This window comes from Zonotrichia leucophrys, chromosome 1A (genome assembly GCF_028769735.1).
Source record: "Zonotrichia leucophrys gambelii isolate GWCS_2022_RI chromosome 1A, RI_Zleu_2.0, whole genome shotgun sequence".
NCBI lineage: Eukaryota > Metazoa > Chordata > Aves > Passeriformes > Passerellidae > Zonotrichia > Zonotrichia leucophrys.
Window position 1 is genome coordinate 15,104,825 of NC_088170.1, and position 25,721 is coordinate 15,130,545.

At 41.5% G+C, this 25,721-nt stretch overlaps 1 protein-coding gene across 1 annotated transcript; it reads right to left on the reverse strand.

Annotated features, from left to right (window-relative positions):
- Positions 1-7,443: 7,443 nt before the first annotated feature.
- On the reverse strand, positions 7,444-24,897 carry INTS13 (integrator complex subunit 13). The gene is made up of 17 exons (XM_064701214.1): positions 24,389-24,897; positions 23,089-23,320; positions 22,106-22,180; positions 21,203-21,405; positions 20,975-21,055; positions 19,704-19,794; positions 18,625-18,753; positions 16,901-16,985; positions 15,077-15,166; positions 14,546-14,635; positions 13,408-13,586; positions 12,502-12,672; positions 11,977-12,131; positions 10,826-11,056; positions 9,763-9,902; positions 8,948-9,083; positions 7,444-8,152 (listed from the first exon to the last, which is right to left on the reverse strand). Exons 2-17 carry the CDS (start codon positions 23,311-23,313, stop codon positions 8,113-8,115), a joined length of 2,121 nt encoding a protein of 706 aa, XP_064557284.1. The 5' UTR covers positions 23,314-23,320; positions 24,389-24,897; the 3' UTR covers positions 7,444-8,112.
- Positions 24,898-25,721: the final 824 nt, after the last annotated feature.

Genomic DNA, 25,721 nt, shown 5'->3' on the forward strand with positions numbered 1-25,721 from the left:
TCGGCCCTGCTCCCCGAGTTCAGCCGGGTCCTGCAGCGCAACGTGGACTCACATCGCCTCTCACGGCTGCTGGGCTATGGAATTGCAGGCTGGAGAATACTCAGCACAGGGGAGTGTGAAAGAAAGTCTCCAAGACTACACCGCAGGCAGTTAATGATCACCCCAACACCTGCATTAAAACCAACGAGAATTACCCAGAGACCAGCTGCAGCAGAGGCTTCCAGGCCTTTGTTCTTTCCTGTGCCAAGCCAGTTACTCACACCACTTGTGCTATCACCCAGAGCTACTCAGAGCTTAGCAACTTTATGTGCAGAAAGTGTAACCACGGCAAGTTACAAGATGCAGAACAATATCCACCTTGCAAGTCAGGAAAGCTTGGTCACCTTAGGAATGGACTCAGCACAGGACATGCCAACTAAGCCCACAGCATCCATCATGTTTGCAGACCCTCATTTCCCAGATCTTTCACCTTCACTGATGACTGAAACGAGGCCTCTCCTCTCTGAACTGGGAGTGCTGCCTGCTGGAGTTTCTGGTACATCCTTGCTGTCAGAGCCTCATGTGCCTGAGGCAGGCTCCTATTTCCTTTCCAGTAAATCAGAGATGCCCACACACCATCTCCTACAGGACATCACTTCAGGCACTGAGCAGCTCTCCAGGCCATGGGTGATAAACACTCCTCAGGAGTGGCCTCACAGCTCAGCAGTGGCATTTTCTCCCAAGACAGAATTACACCCATTTTTGCCTGGAGCAATGTCAGTATCAGAAATGCCAGATTACAGCAATGAGGTAAAAAGTCACTTTCCAGAACCTGAAAAGCTTTCTAATGCATCCCTCTGTCCAGAAGCATCAGTACTGGACATACTCCCTTCAGTAGTCCAAGAAGCTTCTGTAAGGGCCACAGCTTTGTCTGGCTTCACATCTTCCATCAAGGACACATTCCCAGCTGTCCTAGCAAGCAGCAGCCTGAGCCAAGTGTTCACTAATGGCTGTGAACCTCAGTCTAAACCTTCTATGACTATCCCACAGCCCAGTGGCTTTTCATTTGCTGGAGGGAAAAGCACAGCTTCTTCTGTGGCCCAGAGAGAAGCACAGACCCTCTGTTCCAAACTGATTTTCAGTGCTGAAGCCTCAGCCAGCTTTCCTCACACATCAACCAGCACTGTCCCTGGTCAAGCTGAAGCACCTCTTGAGCCAAGTCTGATCACTCTGTCCCACCCTGACACCACTCCAGTTCTTACTGTGCCAGAAGACTTTTCTGCCTTTCACGTGTCCAGGTTATCCAGAGCAACATTCTCTCCTCCTTACAACAGCAGCATGCTCAGAACAGAGCCACAGCCCACGAGGATTGTACCCAGGGGCACAGAGGAATTGCTTACACACAAAGACCTGGGAACAAGTGGGATTTTGCCAAGTGTCACTGAGTCTACCCTGGAGTCACACAACATCTCAGGCATCAAGCCAGATGCTGTAGAAGCACCTCTGGTGACTTTATTTAACGCCACTTCTCACCTGGGCAGCAGCATACCAGGTATGTTTAAGGTTTGACTTTCCTTTTGTCCTCTTTCCTGCCAGAATAGTTCTATACAGTTTCTTGTGCAAAAGCACAACTTCGCTGCATTAGGCATGTGCCAGCAGCAGTCTTACCAATAAGGGTATGCAATTTTTTTTGCTTAGCTGGGAGCAGATAACAGCTCAGCTGAATGATCAGGCCCAGCTTTGACCAGCCTATCTAAGGAAAGATGTGTACCCTCTAAAAGGCTCCAAAGGAACACAAGGATGGTCAGAGGTCTAGAAAACATGTCAAACTAAAATTATTAGTCTAGAACACTAAGAAAATACATGGTTTTGTATAATATTTTGCTTAAAAGATGAAAGATAAATTCTCAGAATCCCCTGGGAGCTAACACAGCACTAATGACCTTCAAGTGCAGTTAAGATGATTTGAGTTAGACATTAGATAAACTTTCTCACAGTAAGGATAATAAAGCATAAGAAAAGATGCTTCAAGAACATTGTGGAGAGTTTTTAAGAACTGAACAATAAATATTTATCAAAAATTACACAGAAGTAGTTGAGTATCTTTTGGAGTAAAGAATTAGGCCAGACACACTTTTTAGTCTGCCTTGTCTTCCAACTGCCTGAATCTGTGACTCAGGCTTAAGTGTATACTAACAATAGAGATGGTTTGTTCGTAGTGGTAGTTGGGTAAATTTGTGGGATTATGCCTTACATTAAATCTGTAAAAATGTACACATTATATATTTTAAACTGTTACAAAGTGCAGGATCCAGAGCCTTGTTAATGCCTCTCAGAGCCATCTTATTTGTAAAAGTTTATTAGACCTACATTAAGTCTGTACCCAAAGCCTGTACCACAGACTGCAGTCTGAGGTATTTAGATTTGCAATCAGATGTCCCAGCAGGCATCATTGGGATAAAACATGTTGGGTATGACGGGACAAGGGGGAATGGCTTCAAACTGACAGAGAGCAGGTTTAGATTGGATATTTTAAAGAAATTCTTCCTGTGAAGGTGGGGAGGCCCTGGCACAGGGTGCCCAGAGCAGCTGGGGCTGTCCCTGGATCCCTGGCAGTGTCCACGGCCAGGCTGGATGGGGCTCTGAGCAAGCTGGGATAGTGGAAGGTGTCCCTGCCCATGGCAGGGGGATGGAACTGGATGATCTTTGAGGTGACTTTCAACCCAAACCATTCTGTGATTCTGTGATCTGTCAAAGCCCTCAGACGGACAATGTAACCCTAGCACATTTCTGTTATTAGCACTTATCCAAGCACATGCCATGTAGAAATATTAAAAAACCCCAACAACTTTATTCTCCAGAGATAGAAGCCACTTCCATTCCCTCATTTTTTAAAGGGGAGGTTGAACTCCAGCCTGCTTCCCATGGTCCTTCCTGTGCTGACAGAAACTGGCAATGGTCTCCACATGCCATAAAAGCATTCAAATACTATTCCCAACCCTGTAACACATTATTGACATAAGATTCCTTTTACATAGATCTAAATGGTCTTTCACCTTAAACTGTAATGATCTCACTGTCACAGAGGTGGGTGAGACACTGCTGCCATCACACCTGGAGCCCAGCACCCAGCTGTTTCCCTCCTCTGAAAGAGTACAGTTCATGGAAAGTGAATGGATTCTTCCTCCATTTTCTGCTTCACAAGAGCTGCAGACTGCTACCCAAGGTAAAAACAAATTTACTTTTCTGTTCTTGCTTCTGAACACAGGTGCCATCAACCTTTTCATCCACCCTGCAATGTGTCTCTGGCTTCCTGTTCTAGAACCCATGCAGTCCTCAGACTATCACAATCAAAATATTCCTGTCCTGAATCCAGCCCTCCCTAATATTTACATGAGGTAATATACAAGGAGGGGATAATAATGGCATGACTTTACTACTCCTCACTGTAAAGTGCAGAAAGCACAAGTACACAAGATCCAGAAATGGTGGGAACAGAGAACCATTTTTGTCACAAGCTGCAGGAGCTGTGTGTCGTGATCCTTCACACTTTGAGCCTGGTAGCAAACTTACCTGACAGTCACAGGGAGGAGATTTCCTTTCAAATTTGTCCTCACATTTTATTTTTATTTATACCAGCTTACCTGGTGTTTGCTCCCAAATTCTCTGGAACTCTTCAAAGCAGGCAGACGTGAAGCACTCACAGCAATCCCATCCCAGGCATCCATACTCTCATAAAATCCCCCCCAAAAAATCCATTATTAATATTGGAAATAGAAGACAAAACAACACCATGTTGTGGTATATCTGTGTAAAAGTTACTAGAATTAGATGTAATTGTTTGGGAAGGAGCCATACGAGACTTGACCAATATTTTGGACTAGACAAAACAGTGTTAGGGATACTTACAGCTCTTTAAATAAACAGATCTCTAAATATGCTTAACAAATGAGGTTAAGATGTGATCAAGGACAAGACTTTACTGTTAAAAGTTTCAGTTTCAGTACACTCCACAATCCTGAGGCTAAGATTTCTTTGTCATCACTCAGCAAGAGATTGCAATTTTTTCCTCCTAATTCTTTTCCTCCCTTTTCTCCCTCCTCTCTTAAGGTCAAGCAAACACTTCTCCAAAGGTTGTTCATTCCATTAAATTCCTAACAGCAACCATCGGCTGCCTGTTCTTTGTGCCTATACCTGCCAACACATTTTATGACAAGGAAGATGGCAACTCCACTCAGTTATCCCTACAGATCTTCCCAGCTGATGGCTCTCCATGGGGAGCTGAGAGCTGGCTGCAGTTTAACACCTCCCAGCAGGCCATGCACGGCTATCCCCTAGAGATGGACTTCCAGCATTCCCCACAGGAGTTTGTGCTGTCTGCCACGGATTCCGGCGCCCTGACAGCCCGGCAATCCTTCATCATCGAGCTCCTGAAGCCCCCCCAGCCACCCTGCCACCATTTCACCGTGCGGACCAAGAACAGCTTCTCCTCCTTCCTGAGGGAGAGGAAAAGGGTGGCTTTGTTCCTGGAGAAGCTCTCCTCCTTCCTGAACTCCAGCAGCCCCAAAGACATGGCGCTGACAGCTCTGCAGCCCGGCTCCACACTCATCTCCTGGTACAACAGCTCGCTGTGTGCAAGCGCCAATGCCTCTTCCAGCTGGTGCGGGAAAGGCGAAATCCAGCAGGCCCTGGAGAAACTGAGGGTGCCAGCTGGCTCTGTGAGCCCACAGTTTGTCCAAGCAATGCTGCCAGAGTACAGAATCGATGTGACCTCCAGCATTTCCTACAGTGAGGACTGCCCAGCCAGCACCCAGCCGTTCCCCGGGCCTTGCAGCAGCACCGGGCCGGCGCTCCGTGCTGAGAACGACTCCTCGGTGAGGAGCAGCTGCCGTGCCCTGCTGAGCAGTGTGTGCGCCACTGCTGGTCTGCTGCTGCTGGCAGGAGTGCTCTGCTGGCTTTGCAGGTGTCCCAGGAGGATTCCTGGAGCTCAGCCTGTGATGGGTGAGACAAACTTCCAGCTGAGCCCTGCTGATGTGGAACTGGACACCCTGAGACCTCGCAAAGCCCCCGTGCACGAGTGCAGGGCTGCACTTCCACCTCCGTTGTGGATCCCACCTTCAGGAACACTTCCCTCCCACGGGGAGCATCCCAGGCCCATCCCTCACATCACACCACCCTTCCAGCCACCAAAATACCAACTCCCTCCCCTCTATCCAGAGGCCCTGACCACCCACCATGGCCAGGGCAACATCCAGAGGCTTAAGTTTTAAAAACTTTTAAATAATATTAAGAGCAAATCTACAAAAAGACAAATTGCATTACAAGGTACTATCCTCAACACCCAGAAAAAGCAACATAAACAGGCAGTTAGTGATTTTCACCATGTTTCAATTTAGACTAGAATATATTTGACCCACACCTGACAAAGAGAGAGTGGCAAAAGCAGAACCCAAGTGAAATGGGCAAAAGGATCTCTTGATGAAGAGGTAGAATTACAACCCTGCAAAAGTCAGAACAAGAAGATACACACCAAGCTGATGCTGGTGGGAATGAGGGTCACAGTCAGTGCTGGGCAAATCTCACGGCATTATGTCTCTCTGACTCATAAATACACATTTTATATAGAAGAGGCAGAACTGTCACAGAAGGATCACCAAAAACCATTATGGTTCCATTGAAATTCAGAGGTGCTACAGCCCTGGAGTCTAGGCCATCTTGGAAATTTAGTTTTAAAAAATGCCTGACATTGTCCTTTCAATCCTCCAAAACTTTTTAAAGTGTTTCTATAAATACACCATACGTAGCATTTCTAAAGGCAATAGTAGCTACTGAACTCCTCCTGTTAGGTAATTTGGTGCAATGTATCTTTAAAAATATATTTTAAAGTTCCAGTCTTGCCTTCTTTACAGTAAAACTGTCTCTTGTCTGCTTCCACCTAGGACAGTTCTAGCAGAGAACTCCTGAAGTTCTGCAAAAGAATTTAGAAGGACTTTTAAACATTTTTAAATCCTTCCAGTTGAATAGATTATCGTATACAAAATGCAATCCACAATTTAATTATGAACTGCATTTTGCAATCACAAATTACAGATCAAGCTACTTGACCTGTAACTTCCAATTTTAATCTGTAAACTCTTTTTAGAGCTGACAAAACCTTTCCTAAACCTGAAGGCAGTGAGCAAAACAGGAGCAAAGCAGCACTAGTGCCACTATGGAGGGCAGGAGAGGAATGTGGAATTGCCCTTTCCAGAAGTGCAAAGATCATCCCTTGCCATCTCCTGAGTCCCTGTGAGACTCTTCAGGTACATGAAATACAGACCCAGTCACCAGCCCTGCTCATTTAATCACCAACCAGTCTGACCTGGCAGATGCTCCAAATGAGGAGAATGGAGTTAGTAAACAAGCCAAACAAATACACATTTTAATAGCAGGTGCTATCAAATTTCTCTTTCTCTAATGAACTATTTAATTCCTGAGCATATTTGCAAGGAGTGCAGTTGAATATTAATGGCACATGAGGAGATGCAACACACAATTCCCAAGGCACAGGATGAGTTTTTCAGCTCTAACTCTCCAGCCTAGCAAATTGCAGAGCTGACATTTACATGCTCCCCAGCTTCCAGACTTCAACATTCCTCTAGGAAACAAGATATGCAGTAAAATCTCATTAAAATAACCCAGAAAGTTATGAGAAGCAATAATTTTGTGGCAGTTTTCTCCATCAGAACATTTCAGCTAGGATATCAAGAGATGTGGTGATGCAGGACATTCTGTTCTCAACGAAGTAGTAAAAATAAAAGCAATAGGTCTTCACACTAGATCTCCAAGAGTTACATGTTGCCTCTGTAAAAGCTACAAATATTTTACCATATGATAGAAAATATTACCATGCAAGTACTATTTAATCACTTTGTAAAAATGGTTCTAAAATCATTTAACAGAAAATACACCTGCATCAGAGTGGCTGAAAAATCACCTTGAAGTTATTCATGGTACTTCAGCAAAGCTGAAGAAAGGATTCAATCACAAATGTTCAGTGAAGAATATTTGTGTTCAGATACATCACAAACTATGGTATTTAAAGCTGCAGGTGAATATAAAAATACTGATTTAGTTTTAGAAAATCTCAAAGATGTGTCTCAAACCAACTATAAGATATCCAATCTGTGAGCCCTTCAGTTGCTCACAAAGCCAGATGCAGACCAGAGGAAGGCTGGCACACTTGGAGAGCTCAGGAATTCATCTTTCCTTAGCCCACGTGGAAGACAACCCAAAACCTGGCAAGGGATCAGACCACAGACATTGGATGAGTTTTCTCAGTTCAGAATTCTACTCCTCAGTGCAAGAGGCTCTACTCAAAGACACTGAAGACAGATCAGCTACCTTTTCATTCACAGCCATTCCAACTCATGCCCTCAGACATGCAACCACAAGTATCTTACAGAACACACTTCATCAATAATATAATTATTAGCAAAAAATTTTATTGTACTTTTGCTTACAAAGCCTTAACTCCAACACAACAACTTGAAAGGCTTTGCTTTCTAAAGACCATTTCCATTCCATTTTAAAAAGTCTTTAAACCAACAATTTCTATTTCTGTAAAACCCCTCACCCTCCCACCCCTCAGATGAAAACCAAGACTGGCACTCTCTCAGCTCAGTGTCTGGGTGTGTGGTCTTTTCCATAACTATGAACTCCTGAGGAATCCTCATATAAATAAAAGATGTTCATGGACCAAAATTAAGGATGTTATCAGCTTACTGTAAATTACTTCCATTTTTCTTTTTTTTTAAGACAGTCATCACTGATTTTGAAATAGTATCCAATACTTCTGGGCAAGGACTTTAAGGTGACTAATATTTTTGATTACTTGATTTACTCCATGGCAGCAGAGGTTTTCTTCATCCTAAAGCACGACTGGAAAACGCTTCAGGACAGCTCCTATTTGCACACAGCTGGTTTAACGTGATAGGCAGGTTTCATACTTCATAGCAAAAATAGGTCTAGAAAAATGTAAAAACCAATCAAACCACAGCTATACAATTGTATTGAAACAGTACCAAGAGCAATTCCAGCATTAAATAGTTTTGCATTTTGGCCAGGTTTTGTCCCAAGAAACAGAATTAATCCTCACTGCCGGCCTGCTTTTCCATTTTCTGTTGTTTCCATTCTGAAAGGCAAGAAAACAAGTGGTAAGGCTTGTTACTGGAAGAAAAATCAACAGTTAAAAAAAAATCAGATTTAAATGCTTTCATAAATATATTTTACTTCACTTACTGTCCTGTCTCTCCCTACCTCAAATTTATGCAATCTTATCTCCTCTTAATACTTCTTTAAGCAGCAGTCAGTACATAAAGGAAAAAAGCTGTGAAAAACCATCCACTATCAACCTCACCAAAATAGAAAATATTCCTGTGACTGGAGAATATTCATGTGACTGGAGAATCCATTTTGAAAACTTGAGCTTTGGCCATTTTTTCCAAGGACTTCATTTTCACCCCTCTTACACTGATCATTGTCTACCATCATCTGATTTCCTTCAGAGGAGGCTGGTTTGGTTTTCCAGTATTTTTTGTAGAACATGGACTACTTCATTACAGCACAGCCTAAGAGTCAACCACTTTATTACCAACAATATTTCTGTATCAGCCATTCCTTTGGAAGCTAAAGCAAGCAGAAAGTCTCAGCTACTGTTTAAACCCCTGCAGTTTAACAAGAGTTTTGCTGCAGGGGTAATAGGAGTTTAGTAAGTTTTGCTGAGGCCCAGGGAAGCCCAGCTCTCAGCAGTCGGTCTCACTCAGCACAGATGCAAACAGAAAACCAAACACTGCTGTGGTTCTCCATCAATGCTGAGAAGCAAAGGAATGTACTCAGATATTCTAATAATCAAAGGAGTATCTAATGCTGTAAACTCCACACTGACTGCTACCAAGATATGGGTAGTGATGCATTGCCTGATACAAACCCATTTTCTTCTTTCAGATGTTGATACAGCTCAGCTTTGTTGTTGACAGAGTTCAACCGGCCAATAAATTCCTGGTGTTTCCTAGAGTTGGCAGTATTAATTCTGTTGCTCCATAAAGACAGCAAGGACATTGGCCCTAAAATTGTAAGAAATTTACAATTAACAATGCAATGTAAGAAAAAAAGAGTCTAAGTGATGAAAAGTTTGAATTAACATTACATCATTATAACATCTTAAAAGGAAGTTACAGATTATGGTAATTCAACATGTTAAAACAACTAATACTAAACAAACTTACAGTAGTGGCTAAATAAATAGAAATATGCAAAGTGATAATGGCTGAGGAGCTGCTGCACGTGAGATGGACTCTGCTTTAAATGCAGAATCTCAGCATCAGCTCAGCCACTGTGACAGAAAATAATTCACACCAAGGAAGAGTGAGAACTGTCCATTCTGATAACTGCACTACTTAGGCAAGTTGATTATTTATTAGCAGGAGACAGTGACTTCTGATACCTGTCCTCAAACAGCATTTCCCACATACAGGAGGTCAGACAGCACCAGCAGGAATTTAGCCACCCCCCTGTCAACCCAAGAACTGACCAGCAGACCCACACAGTGTCTTGCTATCTCATTTTTTTCACAGACTTGGCAGGTTAACATGTTTTCCAAGAATTTCTCAACATTCAGCATTCAATTAAACATGATCTTCACTGACTTAGCTTTAACTCCAATATGATTCACGTCATTGCTTTAGATTGATGCAACAACATCTACCTTTAAAAAAATAATCTGTTGCAATTGTTCTGGTTTACCTTTTGCCTTTTCAACTGTGGGCATCTCATCCATTGTAATGAGAGGCTTTTTGTTGGGGGGCTCAGGAGAATCAGGGGAGTCTTTGATAACTTCAGCTTCTGCCAGTTCTTCTTTCTCCCGATCCAAAAGACCTTTTAACCTTTTCCAGAGGGAAGGAAAAGGGTGAGGAAAAATATGCTTGAGCAGGACATAATTCTTGATAGCTTTTTGTACTCCTCAAAATTATACAGGACCTGTGCCATAAGAAATTTTCTTTTGACCCCTCGGAGTGGGTGACAAACAATAGGGAATTGCAGCCAAATAATCCTCTGTATAAAACATTACATATAGGAAAGAAAAATTCTTAATACACAGTTTCACTTTAGTTGTTGAGACAATTCATGTCTGAATTTTGAAGAAAGACTAAATTAAAATAAATACATAGAGAAATACAATACTACTTCCTATTATCTTTTCTAGATTAATTCAGACCCATTCACACCAAACCCCTTTTATCTCAGTCCCCAATTCTGTTCCACGTGTGAAAGCAAAGTTGTAGGAATGATAATTCACAGGAAGGCATGGAATGTCATCAGCTTGGTGACAGCAGGGTAGATGAAAAGGCCCTCCCATCCTAAATGATCCCTGCATGCACAGAACACATGCAAATTAAGCTTATTACCATGAGTTTTTTGGATGTCTGTAGAAAGTCGCTTCAAATAAGCAATACAGAACAGACTGACAAGTGCTTGCCACTTAGACAAGCTACAGTAACAACATGAATTACAGACAGGAGGTAAATGGACTACAATCCTGATGCTCAGCTGAAGAGAAGAGCCAAATCAAGCTGGGTTGTTTAATCAACCTGAACACTGAACTATCTACAGCTTGATAAAAGAAAGCAACTCCTTGTCCCACATTTTCAGCCATGCTTTAGGTTTCCATAAAGCAGTTTAATATCAAAAAGGTGGTGTAGTTATGACAGAATCCAACAGCAGGAACTCCTCAAGACACAACACTTGGCTAAGAGGTGAGCTAAGAACAACAGTTATGCTACAGTTTGATTTCACTTTAGATACGTACCTCTCTGAATCCTGCCATGGCTTATCTGATTCATAGTCTTTGCCCAGCTTCTCTGACTTGTCCTCTTTGTCTTCTCTCTTCCTGCCCCGTTTCTTGCGCTCCTCCTCCTCGGGGGGTTTGCTCCTGCAGGCCATGAGGCACTCCAGGACGCGCTGGTGTTTGTCAGAGTTGTTGATGTGCGCTCGCACCAGGGTCTCCAGCTCGTTCCACATGATGCGATACTGCTCATCCCTGAGGGCCAGGAAACACCACACTGAGGGTCACCAACACCATTCAGCTACTGACTGGATGAATGCAGGCCTCAACAAACAACACAGAACCCCCAGACCAAAAATAACTCCCCAGAGATTGTCTGTCCTCCTGTAGTGCAGGTTTCTCCACCTGGGATGACTCCATGCTTGAACCACATTAACATTTCCCAGTTAACGCCCAGAGTGAAGTTTAAACTGAAATGGATTATGTCCATTGAAATCATATTGTTGGCACTTGTGAAACCTCTCAGGTGCTTGCTACCAATGCAATGTCAGAGGGCCACTCATGCACTGACATGCAAATTAATTATTACATTATTTAGGTTAAAAAAATTAAGGAAGAATTGCACCACACTATTGTCAACAACTCCCAGTCATGTAGGCAAATCAGGAGCTGAATTTATTTTCAATCCATTCTTGGAAATACAAGGAACACATCCCAGTAACTCAGGGATCAGAATACTCCATGCTTATTTTCAAGATGTATCCCATATTTGAAATAACTGTTCCATAAGAATTCCAATATATCCCAATTTTAATGCACTGTTCATTTATAATATACTTAAGTTTTCCTTTTTATTAATTTGAAATTATTCCACTTTATCTGTCCATATTGTATCAACTTCTTAACTTTGCTAATAACTTTGATTTCATATTTTTTAACATTTTAAAATTCTTAGATAATAAAATTGTAGAGTTTTTTCCTTAATATACAGCACTATCAGTGCTGTTATAGCCCCTAAATGATACAGGTGATACAGCATTTGGGATGTGCAATACAGTGTTTAGTTCACTATGTATTACTTTTAGCTATATTTTAAAAATCTGGTATGAAAACATTGCCAACAGAGTATTTCTGAGAAACAGTCCAGAATCAACAAAGAGAGATGTGCACATAACCTTTTTGGCCCCTTTCCTCTGGTACCAACTGTTGAAATTGGCAGTGGATCGTTCTTCCTCTCCATGTCTACCAAATTGTATATTGTTTTTTGACAATTCAGCACATCCTCATCAGTCATTGTTTCCTTTACAATCACACTGGCTAATGGCACTACCTGCAGAAATAAACAACAAGAAAATGCGTGTGTGTCACAGGAGAGCAATAGGGATTAAAAAATTAAAGGTAATGAAACAACACACAACAAAACTCCATCCTCTTATCCTCAGTTTAGTACTAATTCTAAGTGTAAGTGGGTGCTTTCTTTACCCAGCAGAACTGGAGCTGTCAGGTTCAAATCACTTTATTTAAATACCATTCCAACAATCTACTGCACTAAATACAGAATTAGTTCAGGAAAAATAAAGCTGAATGAAACTGATTATACAGCAAGGGATTTATCACCCCATAGAGTTGGTATTTCATCAAGTGACAAGGGGAAACAATCTAGGAACAGAACAAAAATGTACACAGCCCAGGTTACTTACAGCTTGCATGTTGAAGATGGTGGTCTGAGAAATAATCATAGGCCAGTAACGAGTATGTTTCTCTAACTGATCTTTTGCACGTTCCAATGGAATTTCAAGACTTCCATCCATCTTATATCTGGGCTCTAGAAAAGGAGTTAATCGGTTTTCCCTCATAAATTCACCAAAATCCTAATGATAACCAAACAAGATACAATTAGGCATTTCTCTAACAAAGTAACTTTCAGTGAAGGGGCTAAACAGCTTAGCCTTGCTTATCACTTTGTACCATCCCACTGCCACATCCGACCCTACCAACCACAGCCCTGTCTCTAACTCTCATGCATTAACCAGGGGGAACACAAAAACAGGGGCACAGAAATATGGGGTAAAGATCAATGTATGGGTTTTGACAAGGAGGACTTCAGATTTGCAAGGTATTTCACGTATGGGAGTTATATCTTTCCAGAAGGAACTTCTGCTTATTTACAAAAGATATCAAGGATGTATTGAAAAAAATAAAGGATAAACAAAAGGCATGTCAGCTGATTGTCTGATATCAGGGTTCAAAGCTGTCAACTTCATCTTTTTTATTTACTGTACAAACACTCAAGTGCAATCTGTCCTTTGACAATAAGCACACGATATAGTCCTATGTGTATCCAACCCACAGAAGAATTTTGCCAAGAAAAATGTTTTTCTAGAACCAGAACAAACTTTAAACACTCCTAGTGCATACACAAAGTATTTTATGAAGCAGGCATAGCAATCAACAAATGTAGTATTTTTTACCAAATACCTATCAAGGTATTTATTACAAAGGAAGTTTGACCATGCAACCCACTCCAACATTTCCTTCCCACACCTAGTGCCGTGCATCTGTTGTCATGTGAGAGAAGCAGCAGTGTAGGACAGAAAGACCCTTACTGTGATCCTGTAGTCAGTGACCCTCCCACCGCAGCCCTCGCTAATCGAGGGGGGATCTTCCAGGATTGAGCGGGAGCTGCTCAACACGTGCAAGAAAATCTCTCCCCCGTGGCTGCTGAGCATGTGGCTGATGACTTTTGAGCCAGACTTGCGTGGCTGCTCCAACAACACTGAGCGACCTGGTGGAGGGAGATCAGTTTCATTCACTCATTCCTGGGTGCTGCAATTTTCAATTTTGAGCTGCATAAATACAGGAAGAATCTGAACCCACCAAGGTGGTGCTTTCACCCAGCTTGAACAACCAACTTCCATCTCCTCATTTCTTGACACAGAACAGGGTATATGCACCCTAAAATTTTACAAAGCAACACCAAAAGGCCTCTCCTAGACCAACCAATAATTTCTTCTATTGGATATTATTCTTAGGAAAAAATACATATTCATAAGGCATTCAAATGGCCCTGCTGCAGAACCACTCTCATTAAAAGCAACTTTCAAAAAGTAATAAAATAACCTCTTGAGTATAAAGGTATCAGCTGATACCACTTGCTAATGCTTAAAATGGATACTGTTCTTCAGACAGAGAAATAAAACTGCATTTGTCTTATTTTCAGTAGAATACACCAAGCATTAAAGGGTGCATTCTCCAAATAATTTTCTTTTTGTCAGGAAGCAAAAATCAGAAGAGTGAGCTTACCTGAAATATGCTATTAATTTTGGTTCTAACCATTTTTATTAATCAAAGGACAATTTCACTACACAATCTCTAGAGAAAAATACACTAAGATATAGCTTTTAATAAAACCACTGCATGTTTAGACAATCAAATGACTTGACTGAAGGAAACATTCTGTTAAAAGGATGTTTGTTAATGCCATTTTGCTTGCAAACACACAAACCTCCATTTCAATACTTGTTGCTTCTTTACATATTTCCTCCCATCTTTAAGATTCAAAATACATTTGCCTTTGAGGATATTTAAAAACTTTCTTCTCTTATTTATAGGACATTTTAAAATAAATGTAGTATTTTTACAGCATATACACATTACTGCTACACCAATCAAAATGTGCCACATGCTCCATTTACAAAACTGAAAATTATAACATTGAATAATTAGCCAAGGACACAAATTTACCATTAAGGAGAAAGTTTGTAAGGCATGAAGAAGGTCTGCTATTTACATCTACTGGTGAAATTCTGTATGCTCCGGTGCAATAGTGCAGTTCTGAAAAATAAAGGAGTAGAAAAGTGGAATGTAATTCCAGAGACAGAAAAAAAAATTCCACAAAATAAAAGACTGGAAGAGGAGGAGGCTAGTCCACAATGAGCAGAACTAAAAAGTCTAGCTGCCTCTCAGTCTGAAAGTGCCCACTGGAAGGATTCCCAAGAATCCACAGCTCTGAGAATCTCATACATTCCCAACCAAGCCCTGTTTGCAGCAGAAACCCCAATTCTTTACTCCTGAATCACTGCACTGATCAGTCAGTCTGCTCTTATTTCTCTTACCTCTATTTCTGGCCTGCTGGCTCAACGAGTCAACATAAATTGCTAATAGTTAACAGGGTGCATGAGCTGCACAGCCACCTCAGAGCTGCCCTGGCTTTCTCTCCTGTACTCAGATTTGTACAAGTTACCAACCAGGTCTGGAAGGTTCCATGGCACCTACCCACACTGTTGGTTCGAGGAGTGCACCATTTCAGTGTCACAGTTTCTTTAAATGTGCCTTCTCTGCTATTGCCACCCACGTGGTTATCACCTGCAGAGAAAGGAAGAAAGTGGGGGGATCAACCAGAGTTTATTACAGAAAAACAACTCTAAACTTAAGGTACAAAATGTAACATGAACATATACACAAAGCAATCTAAATTTAAAATTAAGATACCTAACCTTTTGATTTGACAATCAGAAAGTTCTACATAAGTTTAGTTCTGTGAGTAGCAGGCAATTTTTTCCTGCTAAAATGCTTGGGACTTTAAGACAATATCTTTATGAAAATTTTCCACACAGAAATCACAACTCTGAAATACTAGAGCTGACTGTATTTATGTATTAATACAATAATAATGTATTGTATTAATTTATGTATTAATACAATGCATATTGTATTCCCAAAGTCAATTAAACCAATCTAAAGGTACATTTGACAAGTTTAGTTTTTTGGGGAAAGAAATATTTGGTCTCATCGCTATGTCAGATTCAGCCTGAATTCTCTCAATGTCTTCTACTGACCACAAATGCTTTATTATTAAAATATTGGAAATACTTTATTATTAAAATTAACTGCAGCAATTTTAGAAATTATCTCTCAGAATATTTGAAGGCCAAACTTATTTAACCTGAAAATTCCTTGACTTTTCAGAGAAATAAGACCAGTGTAACTAAATTCCCACTTTCCTAGCATCAGAGCTATTACAGTTGAAATATGTATTTAGAAACATATGAAAGAACCCAAAATTTACAGGATCTAAGAACAGACTTTTTCCTCTCAAAGTCCTGATGGGAAAAATGTGAAAAGAAAATGCAGTGGGAGTGCTTTTGTATTTTCCTAGGAGACGTAATTCCTTGAGCCTACAGGTTTTACAAAACTGCTTCTGAGCCCTGGCAATAAGAGCTTTAAGATTTCAACATCATAACACAGCTCAGGTGAGGCTGAGGTCATTACTGCAACACCCTCTGCTTTTCATCAATCTTTAGTCATCCACTCCCCTAAAATTTGGAGCACAGCACTTGGAGATGACAAAGGAGTTACCTCCTCTTCCTCAAAGCGACGGGACAAAAAGCACAAACTCCCCAAAATGGCTACTTATGGATCATATGACATTTAATTCTACTAATACAAAAGTTATAAGCTGATTTTTAACAAAGTTTTACATCAGGCAGTTTCCTCAACAAAATAATTCTGCAAAAGGCTAAGTGTTGTGCTTTTCTAACTTTGGTTGAGCTATTAAAAATTCAGAGGTGATAGCAATTCCAAATTTACAAAAAAAAAAGATAGGTATTTCAAATACAACAAAAAAGCTCAACATCCAAACAAATGTTGTTTTTCCAAAGCAATTATTGCCATAAACAGGCCTGTGGGATGTAAGTGGTGCTAATTATTATTACTTAACAAAGTTCAATTGTGCAAGGCATAATTTTGCGCAAATATCCACAAGAGGGACTTCCTTTTGTAAAATCTCCCTGCATATCTGGTCTCTCACCTACTTTTTGTATCTCAGTAAGAAACTGACATGCCCTTCAAATCTCACAGCAATTTCCTGAACAAATGAGAATTTGGCCTGTTTTCTCATTGCTGTATTAAAATATGTCAATAATGAGTAAAACTCTAATGCCAACATTACAAATTAAGTTTCCTGAGTTACAAGGAATAACTGAAATATTTACTATTTGAGCCTGAAATGTACATGGATTTGAAGGTCTCAATCTTCCTTTGTGAATACTCCCAAAGAGGTTGATCAAAAGCCACCTTCAGGGGGCCATTCCTACTTACCACTCTTTAAAAAATCCACATGTGCCTCTTTGTGATGAAGCAGCTCCACATCATAGTTGGCTGATGTGTTAGCATGTTGTTCTTCCTTCAAAAGAGAAAGGTGGACATAAATAGAATTACTTTAGCTAGAGGTCACCATTTTCATAAATGAATGATTCTACATTTGTCTTTCAGTCTGGAAGAAAACAAAAAATCTCCAAGTGCCTCAGACAACAATAGGATTGCAATGCTGAGGGAACTTTGCTTTCTGAGCAGTTCAAAGATGCAGCCAATTACTTTTCCTTTTATTTACTTTTTTGAAACCCTATTCCTCTTTACACAAGCCTCATGTCACCATGCAGAGCATCATATACAAGTAAAAACTAGGCATGACTACTTCACTAAATTAGTGAAGTTAAGGAAGCCTACAAAATGTTACATAATCAGCAGTTACAACTTACTGAGCAGCAACAAAGACTCACTGCAGGGTAGAGTGACAATTACTTTTCAAAACCAAAAATAAAGAATCCAAACCAAAACCCACACTTTGAACTTACTATTTCTTAAGCTTATGAGAAGAAGTGCACTTGCAGCTGCAAGTTTATAACTAAAAAAATTGATTTTTGTAAAGAGGACACTGCATCTTCAAACAGCTGCAGAAGATCAGCAAAAACAGAACAGTAACTCTGCTAATTTACTCCAAGTTTAAAAAGAAAAACAATTAAAAAAAAAAGAAAAAACCACAGAGAACCCAACATAGTCTATTACTATAAGGACAAAGGCAGAAGGGAGAGGCACAGCAGCAGCACACAGGTCAGAAAGTTACAGACAAGGTATTTGCAAACTGAATTCACATCTATGTCATGACCCATGTCAAACTCTCATAAAACCTGAAAATTATTTTGATATCATGTTTTAACTCATAAAATCCATGCAATATTGCTAGATTTCAAATATGCAATGATTGACTGTGTTACAAGTTAATGAATTTTTTCAATCATGAAGGTTACCTGCCCATGGCTCATTTTCTGTTTGAATACTGACATTTCTGTCTCAATTGTCTCTTGCTGCCTGATCAGAAAATTACTGTCAACTTAACACCTGATATTCTAAACTGATTTCCCTCCAAGTAGCAAAAAAATTTAAAATATGGACATAACTTCTACCAAAAGACACTTAATTGAATCTCTTTCTTAACTAGATATACCCTGTCTCCATTTCATGTTTATGGATTTTCAGAGTAAAAAACCCACTGGAAAATCCTTGGTAAAAAAGCAGCTTTTAGTTACAAACACCTTTATGTTGGGTGGGCATGATAATGAAACAGAGGAAAAAGAGACTCACTATGCCACTATAATGCACAAGGGTCAAGAATATCTAAACACAACTAGAAAAAAGACAAAAGAATCACAGACAAATTGATCTGAGATAAACAAGACTGTATTTATATAAAGTAATACAAACAGAACTGAAATAACACTTGTATTGCTACATCAAAAATTGAGATTTGGCAATACAATATTTTGTTCTGTGATCCTTCTTTACTTTTTTTCCCCCTACTTCATTTTTACTAACCTGATCACAGACATTGAATGTGGGCTAATAAAAGAAAAAAAAACAAAACAGAAAATATGATATGGAGAGAAAAACAATGTAAAAATTCAATTAAAATAAACAACAAAAGTTTTCAAACAAATTTAGAAGTGATGCATCTGGTTAACACAGAGCTGCAGACACAGTATTACCTTCATAGGGATGTTAGTTATTGTGGTTGAAGCCAGATCAAAGTGTTGCTGCACTAAAAGATTCAGTTTTGTAGCCAGGTGCCTCCCTGCACGGACACTGTGCACTTCACTGGTTAGAACAGGGGAGAGCTGAAATGAATTGATACACAGAATTCATAGTTTAGGTTGTGATATCATTCAACAGTACAGTTTGTTCAACTCTCAAATAAGCATTTGTACTGCTAAAGCTACCACTCAGAAATCCACACCAGGGGAAACTACTGAGCAAGAAACAAAAAACTATTTTCATTCTGAAGTTGGAGCTTATGCCAACTGCTACAGATGCAGTTCTTAAAAATAGTTTAAAAAATTAGAAGTGTGCTAAAAATTGAGTCACTAATTGTTGATAGGAAAAATTAGCATCACAACATGGGGAATAAATCTTAACAGCTGCTCTAGGCCTGGTTTTACATTCTTTCACCTGAAGAGTAACAGTAGCAAAGTAATTTTTAGATGTCTACCTGTAAGTGCATCGTACATACACAAGGCAAATAAACACAAGCTAGGAGATGTATTTGATTTTTCCTTAGCCAAAAAGAACATTGGATTGGGGCTCAAAACCCCATTTTAAAATTTATTTTAAAATAAATTTTAAAAACCACACAACAAAAATTACAACAATCCTCCAAAACCAAGAACCCCAAACATCAACAAAAAAATCCCAGGACCCAAACCCAGACCCAGAGAGTAGTAGTCAATTTGCTATCTTCTATTCACAATTTTTAGCACAACCACAGCAGAGTTCTGTAGAAATGAATCACAAGAATGTACCTCCTCATAGTCCTTTTCATATATTAAATACTATGCAGCACTACATGCTTTTCATGTTAAGTCACTTTTCTGGGTTTTTTTCTTACAGACAGCATATTAATGCAGAGCAGACTGTTGAATAGCAGAATATATTACAGATTTTTTAATGTACTTGGTTTCAAACAACCACCACATGTGCTTTTGCTGCTGAACAACTGAGAATAATTTGCACTATTTTCAGTCTGACATGGTTCAGTCTGGGATAAGCTTTCTCATTTTAAGCTCCTCACCTCTTTTTTAGGACGATCTGAAACAAGGCTGTCTTCACCAACTGGGTACGTGTGGATTAACACCAGTTCACATTTCTGAATCTGCATTAGACTTAAAAATAAAATCATTTTGCTTAGCCTACAGCATGGCAGATTATCTCCTAAAATTAAATTAATTCTGATATCTAGAACACAGAATCAAAACATATGTTAGTAACATGTTGTTTATGAAAGCGTGCTGCAGGAACTAGGTTACAGATATGAATTTCAAAAGCACACAGTTCAAAATAAGTTCTGATCAGAATAAAAATAAAAGCCTGACACTTCTTGCTCCTCAGATGCTACAGCGCTGTGCTTCTTTTTTGGACACATCAATGGAGTAAGTCCTTAACTGGTGCAATCTGTTCAGCTTTATTCAGCTGAATATTGACACTACAGAGGATTTGTGTCTCCAAGTGTAGGTAAGAATGAGGGGACTCCAGGGAACATGAGAATAACTACCCAAACAGCACAGAGAGCTGGGACATGTAATGGGATATATGCTAATCCTGATGTGGCTGGAAGTTTGGAGTGATACAAACATTGTACCACATCTGTACCTACAGGAATGAAACATCCCTGTCTTTCCAATTGATTTTACAGCTAATTCCTTGGGCAGGATCCTTTATAAATCCATGCAACTGCAACTGCAGCAGGAAAAAAACAGGAGAGTGCTGCTTCTGCTCTTGAAGTGCCTGAGGAGTAACCAGGAATAGGATCTCAACCCACAACAACTTTACAAGATAACACAGTGCTGTAGACAAACACTTCAGTTTCATTAGACAAAACATACACGAAGAAAGACTTCTCAGAAGAGATGCACTCTGTATTTTAAGATTCCTTTATCTCAAGGGAAGTTCCAGGCAATACAGTCATTTAGAAACTAGAACTAGTTTCAAAGAAGTTAGCTGTTTTAGTCAAAGGAAGGTGAACATGAAAGTAACACAGTATAATCAAGAAAAACTGCTCCAGATAAATTAGTGATTAAAAACACAAAGTGTAAAAAGTGTAAAAAGGCACAGTTATGCATCTCATTTTGCAGCAGATGTAGAAGGTAACAAGCTAAAGAAATCCTGTCCTATGAAGGATGATACTGGAAAGAAAATGGTCATACACCAGCTCTAAGCTAACAATATCACAATTTACCACTTTCTACTTCACATTCATTCAAATGGTTCATTATAGTGAGTTTTGTGACAGAAATACATCCTTATTTCCTAGAGGACACAAGAAACTGTAAGAAGCATACTCACTGGTCAGAGTTAGCTGCAAGCTTGTTGTGCTCATGAATGGTCTCCTGAACACAATCCTCCAGCATCCGAACATGGCTGTCACTATAAAGAAAAGTGGATTTCGTTAAGGATGCACCATCCGTCAGAACCCCATAACAAAACCTCTGGTAAGGTGAGAAGTGCTCTGAGAAGGATCTGCCTGCAGCCGTGGTGGCAATGCCAGGAGCCAGCAGAGCCCACAGTGCCCACCTCTTGGCGTTGGTGATGCAGATGATCCTGCCGCGGTTGCCGACGCGCTCGGCGTTCTCCATGAGCGTGGTGCGGGCCTCGTGCTGGTACTCGGTGATCTTGCACAGCGCCTCCACGGCGGCCACCAGCCCGTGCAGGATGCTGCAGCACTCGGGGTCCGCCCGCGGGTTCGGCGGCCCCACAGCCGCCAGCGCCGCCATCAGCTGGGCGGGACAGAGAGCTGTTACCCCCAGAGGCACCTCCCAGCTTTTCTAACACTTCTGACTGCAGACTGACATTGGGAGAAGGGCAAATGGAACCACTAACGAACCTCACTGGCTGCCTTCTGGAAAACATTCGGCCCTAAATTAACCTTTGCAATTTAATTCATTCGTTGTGATTAAATATTCGCATTTATTACAGAAAAATACCTGACCAAAATAACTTATACCCAACACCCAAAAGACATTCTAATATTGCTCATTGCTTTCCACTTTTATTTCCTCAGAATTTGGAAATGCATTTCTTCCTCCAAGTAAATTTTTCAGAGGATGAAACACAACCATAAATAGGATATTAACAATTAAAGTATTTAACACAAGTTATTTGCCTCTCATGTAAATATTTAAAAAAAGAATTTAAGTTCAAAAGGTAGCACTAAATTACCGAAGAAATATGTAACTAATTTATTCATAATGTTTATTTTAAATATTTAAGTCTCTACTTAAAGATACTGGATACTTTTTAGATTTTGTCTATACAATAATCCAGGCTCACAGGCAGCTATTTGAAATTCTGTTATACAACAATTTCAGACTAGCTTGACCAACACTGTAATTAACCAGAGTTACTTCACTTTGAACACAATGTTTATTTCACAATGAAATCTGAACTACAAAGCAAAAGAACAGTTACAAATGATACCTCCTGCAAGTTCTGATCTTCCTGAGTCCAAGAATTCAACACATGAGCCCCAGAATCACTTACAATGAAATTCACCTACAAGGATCAAAAAAGCACATTAAGGTAACAGCCATTAAATTGTTACTTTCCCAAATTTAAGCAAACATGAATTGCACTTCTTTTGTCTGGTTGTCTGGACATAATGTGCAATGACAAGCCAAACTCAAAATAACAAACCCACAAAAATCACACACTCCTGCTATATTAAGTTTTCCCCTTAGTAATATGATTAACAACTTATATTTTTACACCAGAAAATAATTCTCTACACCAAATAAGATTTACAGAATATTAGTATTTTTAAAATTATATTTTCAGCAGGATAGGCACAAAATAAAGTAAATTCTAATACTGTAAACTGCACATGATTCTCCAAAGTCTGCCACAGTACATCATGCAGTAAATATCTACCGTGATTTAACAAACTAAGAAAAGATGGTTTTCTAAACAAGGAGCTGTGTGTGCCAGGAAGCTCTCCTCCCACTTTTCCAAACTGTTAGCTCCAGGGTAATCCTATTCTCTTCCTAAAGCCCAGAATTCCTTCAATGCTGACACCAAATCTATTACAGAGAGCCTACCATGTGCATTCAGCAAGAAAATTCAACTTAAGACAATTCCTCACTGAAGCTTTTGTAAAGTCACTGCTCAGGAGAGCACAATAATAAAGCTCTAAGCTGCCCTAAAGCACCTCTCCATGTTTTGCACCAGCTTGTAATGTGACATAAAAACAATGAAAGATTCTAAAATTAAATATGTAATGAGATTTACATACTACTAAAACTAATAAAATAATGTATATAAACAGCAAAAACAAATTTTAAGTGATAAATTACAATTTGATATCTTACTCTAAACAACACAAAGATATTAAAATACTTAAATAAAAAATGAAAACATCCCAAATTTTATCAAGCATGATATGCACCATGGCTGGCAGAACCTACCAGTTTCTTGAAAGGGAAAATATCATACATTATTCTACAGTATTCCATGGATGACTCCACTGAGCAGGTCCACAGGGACTTGGAGATGGGTGCCAGAGGAATGATGCCCTGGGTGCGGTTCTTCACTAACATATCGAATTCCACGTGCTGCCTGCATGATTCTGCCATGTAGGGGCAGTGATCCACAACGAAAACAGTTTTGTGAGACTCAGAAAATATTTTCATTTTCTTCCTGAAAGAAACAGACATCGAAAGCGGAAAGAAATTGCACACGGTGAAAAAAACCCAAACAAAACACATCGTAAACTGACTCTGTAAATTACACATGCATCCTAGAAATACACAAGTTTTAGACTCCGTGTTTAGTAGACTACATTTCTTATCAGAAGAAACTATTTTTTCTCAGGAGGAAAAATAGAGAAAAGTGGAATTATATTACTGAAAAGGCAACAAAAATGCACAGTATTAGTCTCTCCACTTCTCTAGTTAAAACCAACTTTAAAGAAGTACACAAACTGCTTCCTATTTAAAGCTTATTTCCTAAAATAAGTAACACGCAAAAGAAAAAAAATTATTATTAAAGACCTATAAGTAACATAATCAGAATTTTAGTCTTGGCGTTGCCAAATACATCTTATTTTTAAACAAATAGTTGCATCTGTACTTCAACATCTCACTGACAAATATATGAAGTGTGGAATTATAAAAATCACAGAGCAGGCAAGGCTGGAAGGAATCTCCAGAGATGATCTGGTCAAACCCCCAGCCAAGGCAGGTGGCCTAGAGCGGGTAATGCCTTCCCAGGGTTTGGAATGTCTCCAGAGGGGGACTCCCTTCCCAGGCAGCTGCTCCAGGGCTCTGCCACCTTTTATGTACAGAAATTCTTCCTCAGGTTGAGGTGGAACTTCCTGTGTTTTCGTTTACGGCCACTGCTCCTCTCCTGTCGCTGGACACCACCGAAAACAATTTCTAGCATAAGAATTTACTTTTCTGTGTGCTTCTGCTGAATTACAGAATACACAAGACAAAAAATACATACAAGCTCATTTAGAAAAACCTAAAATATCAAAGCAACGAGGATCACGGAAGTGAGACCGCGGCTTCCTCGGGGGGAGGCAGCGGGGCAGGTTTGGGCCCCGCGCTCGGCTGCAGCAGCCGGGGCTCAGCGCGGCCCCTTGGCCTGACCCGGCCGCTGCCAGCCCGGCCCGAGCGCCCGCAGCCCGCCCCGGGCGGGGCAGGGAGCCCGAGGGGCCGGGGCAGCGCCGCTGCAAGCGTTACGGCGACGGCGAGCGTTCCTCACCTGGGCCGGCTCCTCCGGTGGTGCAGCAGCCCCGGTCCCGCTCCTCGCCGCGCCCGGCCGCGCCCGCGGCCCCGCTCCGAGGAGGAGGAGGGACGAGGCCCGCGGGGCGCCCTAGACGGGGCCAGGCGCGGGCGCCTCCGGCCGGGCGCCCTCCATGTCCCTGCGGCGCTCTGCTCCCCCTCGTCGGGCGGCTCGGCGGGGAGCGCGGGGCCCGGGTCCGGCCTGCGCGCCCGGCGCCCGCGGGGGTGGGAGAGGCGGCCGGAGCCCCCCCCGCTCCGCCCACCCCTGAGCCCGCGGGGGCCCCGCGCGGCCACGGGCGCCGCCGGCACCGCGGCTCCCCCGGGGGGAGCGCCCGGCCTCTGTCCGCACTTCCCCGGGCCACAGCGCCCGGCCGGGATCACTCGCCCAACATGCCGAGGCCGGCACCGGCCTCGCTTTCGTTCCTTCTCCTGTTCCCCAGCCCGATCCCGCCTGGGCGCGGACGCCCCGCCCGTCCCTGCGCTGACCGCTCGGCTCGGGGGAGGAGCTCGCGATCTCGCGAGAGCACGGGGACGCCCTGTGGGCGGGCCCCGCTGAGGCCGCCGTGTTCTCGCGAGATCTGCGGGCGCGGCGGGTACACGAGGGGCGGCAGTTCCGTGAGCCGTTCTAGTTTCTGTGGGAATTCTGTCTTCCAGCGTGCAGGGAGCCGGAGCGTGCCGGCAAAAGGCTCCCCGATCACCGAAACGTCATACTTTTTTATACATTTTAAGAAACAGAAGCATCAGCCATCACAGGCAAAAAGTTACGTCATTTGCCTGTTAATTAGTACTCAACCCCGTTTGCTGGGTGTGTCTGTGGCTTCTCACGCTCATCAGTGCGCAGCCGAAGTTCTCCCCATTTGAGTCTGGGGTCTGTTTTTAGGAGGGGGTCGGTGCTTGCGATCGCCGGCATTAACTTTACCCCTGTTACTGACTTTACCCTTGATGGCTCTCAGCCACACTGCCCCGTCATTTTGTGACTGTCTCCCTTTTTTTCTTAAAAGATGGGACAACAATACAAACATAGAATCACACAACGCCCTGGCCTGCGAGGGACCCTACTAGTCCATCCGGGTCCATCCCCCCTGCCATGGACAGGGACACTTTCCACTATCCCAGCTTGCTCAGAGCCCCATCCAGCCTGTCCTTGGACATGGTCAGGAATGAGGTAGTCACAGCTTTTCTGGGCACCCTGAGGCCTCAGCAATCTCACATGGAAGAATTTCTTCCCAATATCCAACCTAAATCTATTGATAGTGCAACTGCTTAATCCTGCGTGTGCCGCTAGAGCTGCTGATGTATAAATGACCACAGAT

What these genes read in the sequence shown, in the direction of transcription:
- INTS13 (XM_064701214.1), bottom strand. Translation starts at nt 23,313, where the DNA reads ATGAAAATATTTTCTGAGTCTCACAAAACTGTTTTCGTTGTGGATCAC. An exon ending in TTTTCCCTTTCAAGAAACTG is followed by an intron (nt 22,181 to 23,088) that starts GTAGGTTCTGCC and finishes TGATCCTTGTAG; the next exon opens with GTGAATTTCATTGTAAGTGA. An exon ending in TCACTGACTACAGGATCACA is followed by an intron (nt 12,673 to 13,407) that starts GTAAGGGTCTTT and finishes GGTTATCATTAG; the next exon opens with GATTTTGGTGAATTTATGAG.